Here is a 7600-nt window from a genome sequence, read left to right as displayed (position 1 = left end):
TGGGAGGTGGTGTAGTCCAGGTAGCTGTGGGAGTCGGTTGGTTTGTAGTAGATGTCCGTGTTGATTCGGTCGCCTGAGATGGAAATAGAAAGGTCGAGGAAGGGGAGGGAGGAATCTGAGACTGTCCAGGTGAATTTGAGGTCGGGGTGGAAGGTGTTGGTAAAGTGGATGAACTGTTCAACCTCCTCGTGGGAGCACGAGGCAGCGCCGATACAGTCATCGATGTAGTGGAGGAAAAGGTGGGGGGTGGTGCCAGTGTAGCTGCGAAAGATTGACTGTTCCACATATCCTACGAAGAGGCAGGCATAGCTGGGGCCCATGCGGGTGCCCATGGCTACTCCTTTGGTTTGGAGGAAGTGGGAGGATTGGAAAGAGAAGTTGTTCACGGTGAGGACCAGTTTAGTCAGTCGAAGGAGGGTGTCAGTGGAAGGGTACTGGTTGGTACGGCGAGAAAGGAAAAAGCGGAGGGCTTTCAGTCCTTCGTGATGGGGGATGGAGGTATACAGGGACTGGATGTCCATGGTGAAGATATTCATGTATCTATCCAAATGTCTTCTAAACATTGTAATTGTACCTGCATTCACCAGGAATTCTCAGGAATTTAATTCCACACGTGAACCACCCACTGTGTAAAGAATTTGCCTCATGCCTTTTTTAAATCTCTCTCCTCTCATTTTAAAAATGTGCTCCCTAGTCTTGAAATCCTTTATCCTAAGGGAAAAAGACAACTACCACTAACTCTATTTATAGCTCATTATTTTATAAACTTCTATCAGGTCGCCTCTCATCCTCCTAGGTGAAAAAAGTCCCAGCCTATCTTTATAACTCAAACCTTCTATACCGGCAACATCCTGGTAAATCTCTTCTGAACCCTCTCCAGTTTAATAATATCCTTCCTCTAACTGGGCAACCAAAACTGGACACAGCATTCCATGCACAATCACATATCCTCACACACATGAAACTCACATATTTTTCCTCAAGTTTCTTCGCTAAAGCTTCCACTTCCTTCCTCTCCTTCTCTTCATCATTGAAGGGATCGTCAGGATTGGCAAAGTTTCTCTGTTGAAACAAGAAAGAAAAGGCTTGTCTGAGGCATGTGGAGAAAGGTTGATAAGCGCTATGGGAGAGTTTTCTAGGTGTCTTGGTTGGGTGCCTGTACTGCCTGCACAATGAGAAACGGACTCAAACAGACTACAGAAGCCCCAAATCTACACAATGCCAGCTGATCTTGAGTACAGCAAAATTAGTGATGCTATGATTAGCCGGTATGTCTATTAAGGTTGAAGAACATAAAAAAGTGGGTGCTCCTGTTTCAGATTGCTGTCAAAAACTTCACCTGGGATGTCAAGAGCACAGCTTTCAGCTCATGAAAGGCGGGTCACATTAAAGCAACTCAATGTTCACTCTTGATTGAATATTTGTGTCGAGTACCAGGGATTGGTCAGTGAGGAAATACCTGATAAGTGAGAGAGGGGCAATTTACGAATCTTTGAAGGGGTGGATTTGCAGTGGAGATTCATCAAAATAAAACCAGACTAAAGGGAGTTAATTTACAAAGGGAGGTTGCATAGACTAGTAAGTAAAAAAGATTATTGGATGATATTATTAAGGTGAATGAAACTGTTTGCAGTTTCTATCCATCTATACCATTTCTTCTACAGGGCGAGTCCAGAACAAAGGATAATCTTAAAGCTAGACCTCCCTGGAAGCATTTCTTCACACCAATGAGCAGTTGGAGGACACTGTAACCAGTTAAATGAATGACAATCATGATTAATGTGACATGCCATGAAGAATCACAAGGTCACTATTGGAGGTTTTGGCTCAGGTGTCTTAGACAATTTTGATTTGCTTAATTTTGAGAAAGCCATCAGAACCAGCATTCACTGTGTATGTTATCCAAAGTAGGTGCTCTGAGAAGCTTCGGTGTTCAATCAGCATGTACCATCCCCAAGGCTGAGCCAGCTCAATGGTAAGGCGAAGTATTATAATGGGAGCAAAGGGTTAAAATTGATGCAGCTCTGAGGCTGCCCCTTGCCAGATAGGACATTTTGCTTTATACCTTTATCAAAAAGTAACTTATTTGTCTTGGACCTTTCCTGATCCCAACTCTAAAAGTAAAATTTCGATTCCTGCTTTGATCTTAATGAGGGTGACAGCCTGAGAGATAAAGGCAGCTTGGCTTTGGGTTGAGGGAAGGAGAAATCGAACATCCCGATGACTACAGTTCCCTGAAAGTGAAATGATAGTGGAGGACAATATCAGAACAAAATGAGGTTTACTTGCGATGCCCTTCATTGTTGGGTAGCTTTCCAATTTCATAGAAAATGCGCACGTGGCTCAGGATGGTGCCAGCATAAGCCCAGACGGTCAGTTCCTCGCAGATCCCCATTGCAACTTTGCCACATTCCCTTCCCCAGGGCCTACACAATCTAACCAAACAGCTCCCACCAGCAACCAGACAACGACATCCAACAAGTTCCTGTGCAAGCTCTGCCAGGACCTGTAACTCCAATGTGACTCATTAATCCACATGTGAAATGAAAGTCTCTGATGAAGAAATAGATCAATTATCATATTTCACAAACTGGAATACAAATGGGGAATGCAAGCTTGAAACAGCACAAAATGCTGCAATCCAGAAAATACAGGGAGGATAATGCTTCTCTCTGTGAAGGGTTCCTCACAAATAGTTACTGAACACAGGCAAATCAACTCAACACATTTTCTGTTCTAAAACTAAAAAAGAACTCTGCAACATGAAAGCAATGAACAGTAATTTCTAAAATGTGAAAACTTCCAGCTATTACACTGGAGTTAACTTATGGGTGATGTCCCCAATTTTGTAGCTCAAAGTCGATCAGAAATTCAGAAAGCTTTATAATTAATAATTAACACTTCCAAGATGCACACAAACTGGACACCATGCTTTGTTTCTGATTTGTTGAAAGATCATTGATAAGAAATATTAACTCTGCTTCCTTCTCCACAGGTGCTGTACTACCTGCTTAGTGTTTCCAAAAAATCGTTTTGTTTCCATTTCAGGTGCATTTACAACTTTCACTCTTTGCTAAATGTTCTATTGCTAAACAACTGAATCATTGAAAATAAACAGAATACACACTCATCATTTGGAGTTCAATCCTTGCAAAAGGATCCAAACATGTTAACACACATTAAAATCCAATATGTGTATGCATTTCCTGAGTCAACTCTTCCATCACAAATTCCTGGGTCCACACATTTATTGGAACGTAAATATGCCAATGGCAGCACAACAGCACATTAATTTTACTATCAGCACCTCATCCTGCATTATAGTAACAATCCTCAGTAAAACAAATCTGCTTCCCAAATTGCCGAATAATTTGCCTTTTAGTTATGTTAAAATGGGACAAAATATATAGCATATATGAAATATATTACATTGAACATCCTGCCTCAACTTATTCGGCCCTCCAAGTACAGTCTCATGGACTTAATCTCAAGTAGCCTAGCAAATGATTCAGTTGCCAAATGAATGAGGGATAGACAATAAACTTAGCCTTGTTAGGATGATCCAAAGAACAAAGACAACTAAAAGTTTGAGATTGCTAACTCCTACCTGCAGAAGACCTAAATCAAAGACATTTATTTCAGACCATGGTAAAGATGCCCCCATACTGGATGATGATGGAATTCTTTTGTTGCTTGACTGAGGAGAGTTGATGATCAAAGTCAGAAATAGGAGCATTTTGCTGAAGAATAGATTTTCCTTGTGGTTTAACAGGGAAGAATGCAAGTGATGCCATACTAAACCAGAAGACTCACACCACACCCTAATAATATTTATTTTTCCTATTCAAACTGTTCAAAGATGTTATGATACATCTCTGGAGCAGATGGGACTTGAACCTGGGACTCCCTGGTCCAGAGAAAGAGACAGTTACCACTGCACCATGAGAGACCTCAGACCACAATGATACAGAATATACTCATCTCAATCAGCTGGGGCAGCCATTTGTGAGGGGAAGTGAAAATAAAAATTAATGAAACAAAATCATTCATTTATACAGCATCTTTAATAATCTACCAAAGCACTTCACAGTCAATAAGTTACTTAAGCAGTCATTTCTGAAGTCTATTATAAAGGGCTCTTGTGGCCCAGTGGCAGTGTCCATAGCTTTGAGCCAGGATGTCTGGGTTCAAGTTCCATCTGCTTCACAGTTACATAATATCATCTCTCAACAGCTTGGTTTGAAAATTTCTTAACTGACTGGCAAGTTAGTGCGCACACAATGATGCTCTGCAGTTGGACAGCAAGCCATAATTAATTATCTCGGCCCACAGTAACCACTTGAGCAAGATCCCTGATGGACATCTTCCTCTTACAAAAGTGAATTGCAACAAAATTTTTTATCAACTGAAAAGGCTGACAATCAAATTTCAAAATGACAAAAAAAATGTTTATTTGAAAGAGAATGCAAGATTGCATTCTGGTAAAATGCACCAGTTTATTGCTCATCAGATGTGAGAAGAACTTCACAACACAAAACAACAATGAGATTTTCCACAATAATACAATGGCACCTGATGTAGCAATATCCAACAGTAAAACATCAAACGTTGCCTGTGGGAATTCAAGAATGCTCACTTGACCCAAAAGCAAGAGATGATTGCACTGGACTAGATTTGATGCGTCCCATATGCAGATTAATTTCATACACAGATAGCTAACTTTAATTTAGATCAAACTCTGTTTAACTCACAATTCAGTTGGAATTCAATACAGATCTTGGGAGCCAGAAAACAGTCAATATCATAAGCTGCTTTCAAAACAAGCGAAGGTTCTTCAACTCCTTGGTGTTTGCCATTCAATTAGATCATGACTGATCTCCATCTTACAATTTTTCCTCCTTAACTCTGGTATCAGATACTGGATGACAAACCTGCCTATTTGAGACAAGATCATAAACAATTCAGACTTCTGCCGCCATGGGTTTCGACAGTCCTCAGTCAGCCAATGGTAGGGCGAGGTATTAACTTGTTCTGCAATTTCCAAGAGATGCAGAATTCTCAGTGTTCAAGGTTGCAAGTAAATTCACACTTCCTGATGTTACTTATAGGTCCAACTATGCTTCAGGCTTTGACTCCACAGCAGATCCTCAGCTCCCAGTCATGATATACACATCAAATAAAACAGGATAGAATGCACAGAAGCCAAACTAATGCTTATTCTATGAAGTGAAACACCAAATAGCCAGAGCGTTGACAAGTATGTGAGGCCACAGACAGTCGAAGTATGACTACAAATTGAAAACAAGCGCAGATAGTACACTGCGTGGACCACTGAATGACTTCAATCAATGACCCCAGATATTAAATCATAGTGAACACAGAATTAGGATGAGAAGATTTAAATTAGTTTATAAGTAAACTCTTTGGACTTGCTTGCTCAAGCAGTGAGAGTGGCATTGAATATTGTTAAAAATCACACAACACCAGGTTATAACCCAACATGTTTATTTGAAAGTACACACTTTTGGAATGCTGTTCCTTTGTCAGGTAACCAGCTACTTGATGCAGGAGCAGCACTCCAAAAGCTTGTACTTTCAAATAAACCTGTTGGACTATAACCTGGTGTTGTGTGATTTTACCTGGCGAAGCAGCAGAGCTCCGAAAGCTTATACTTCCAAAAACCGTTGGACAATAATCTGGTATTGTGTGATTTTTAAATTTGTCCAGCCCAGTCCAGCACCTCCACATCATTGAATATTGTGCCAGGGAGGCAGCGGGGAACAAAAACCAACCACGACATTCAAGAGTCAGCGATTCTGTAACAGGAGAGGTAACATCCTGAAAGATCCTGTGACCATGGTGCTGTAATTCCAGGCAGCCCCGTTGGATTTACAATTAACTTTCTTACTTGGTTTGAATCTATGCCTCTGATGGGTCAGTATCTGCAGTTGAAGGAATGTGGATTGGGACTGTATCAGAGAACAGGAATTAGCATATACATTTCTTCATTATGACTTCTGGGGCACATTTGAAAAGTTGGCTGTTAATAATTATCAGTGGGTAGCAGCCTCAATAAAGTCAAAATACTGTGCCCTTGAGTCTCATTACAAGACTTGGGAACATAATCTAGGCTGACACCTCAGTGTTGCAGCATTGAGGGAATGCTACCCTGTTGGAGTGGTTGTCCATCAGATGAAACTTTAAACGTCCTGAAAATAAAGTTCCATTTCACAAATCAAGACAAGCAGGGAGCTCTTTGGGATGTTATGTACAAATTGGCAGCTTTTTGCAGTGCATTCCAATATCCTGGATTTCTTCACAATTCTGTACTTAAAAAGAGAAGTTGTTTCTTCAAGGATGGTAGAGATAGTAAATAATCACCGCTAATAAACTGAAATCTGGTATCCCTTGTCTAACAACTGCTTAACTTCAACAGCAATTTTAACTCCGCTATGACATTTCTGGTCGTCAAATCTATGGCTTTACAAAGGAAATGACTGAACAGACACCAAACTATAGACTCAGCAAGGGCTATCAATACAGAAAAAGCCTTTTGTGATAAACCCAACTTGTTGGAAGTTCAAATATACTTAGTTCCCCTAATAAATTTAATTGCTTGTTAAAATATCTAGACAATTCCAGTCTTCAGATTACACATCAATAGCCTCATATCAGCGTTGCTTTGTTTCAGAAAATATACACAAAATCAGCATAAGTTCATACTGACTGAGACAGTGGTTAAAAGCAGAGTGAAGTGGCTGTTTTTTCAGCAAATCAAAGTGTGAACAGGAAAATTGAGATAGTCTCAGGCAGGACTATGTGGAGGAGGTCTTGTTTTGCTGGAGTGCTGCGGGTTCGAAGCGCTTCTCGGCCTTTTGGCTAAGATCAAGTGTCTGTTCTTATCAGGACAGGGGTCGAGTTGCGAGTCATCAGAGCTATGGGTTGGAGATCATCGCTGGATCGTGATTGGACGTTGGAGGATCGTTTGGTTGTGCTGACCTGCTATTGGTGGATCTTCATGCTGGCTTCGGCCTAACGCCAATTCGGGGACCAGCCAACCTCAGAGCTATGGCCTCAACAGCTGCCCGCAGCCCTGGGCAGGGGGTTCGAAACACCGTCTGGGTGACTGTGAAGAAGATAGAGGATCGTACGCCGCTTGACCGCATGCTATTTATCAAGAAAATGCTGCTGGGATGATGAGGGTTCGCTGCAGCGGATGTGTACTGCCTGCATGATTTCCATGGGACGGGCTACTTTGATGTGACCTTCAGGAGTGTGAAGCAGTGCGAACAGCTCCTGAAGGTCTTCAAGGAGAAGGAAGGGGAGCCGCTGTTTTCCATCTTGTCGGCAACCCCATTGTGTGTGCTTCCTGCACAGAGGAATCGGGTTGTTACAATCCATATGTACAACCCCTATGTTCCAGCAGCTGATATCCTGACCTTCCTGGGAAGGTACGTCCAAGTTGAGGGAGAAGCCACCGATTTGATCGACCCCTTTGGGATCTGGACCAGTAAGCGGCAGGTCAGGGTGACTCTGAGGGTCGATGACAATGGGAACATTCTCCACCCACCCTCGAGCTTCGCAATTGGAGGGAACAGAG

General features: G+C 41.8%; 1 protein-coding gene across 6 annotated transcripts in view; it reads right to left on the bottom strand.

Annotated features, from left to right (window-relative positions):
* LOC122542317 (ubinuclein-2-like) overlaps positions 1 to 7600 on the bottom strand; it is an 81330-nt gene that overhangs the window by 71532 nt on the left and 2198 nt on the right. For all 6 annotated transcript variants that reach the window (XM_043679960.1, XM_043679958.1, XM_043679957.1 and 3 more), the window contains exon 2: positions 970 to 1062. In XM_043679960.1, coding sequence (XP_043535895.1) covers positions 970 to 1062 — 93 coding nt within the window. The remainder of the gene's footprint in view (positions 1 to 969; positions 1063 to 7600) is intronic.

The sequence above is a fragment of the Chiloscyllium plagiosum genome, chromosome 39, assembly GCF_004010195.1.
Source record: "Chiloscyllium plagiosum isolate BGI_BamShark_2017 chromosome 39, ASM401019v2, whole genome shotgun sequence".
Taxonomy (NCBI): domain Eukaryota; kingdom Metazoa; phylum Chordata; class Chondrichthyes; order Orectolobiformes; family Hemiscylliidae; genus Chiloscyllium; species Chiloscyllium plagiosum.
Note: the sequence above shows the minus strand (reverse complement) of the source record. Positions and strands in the feature narration are given on the sequence as shown.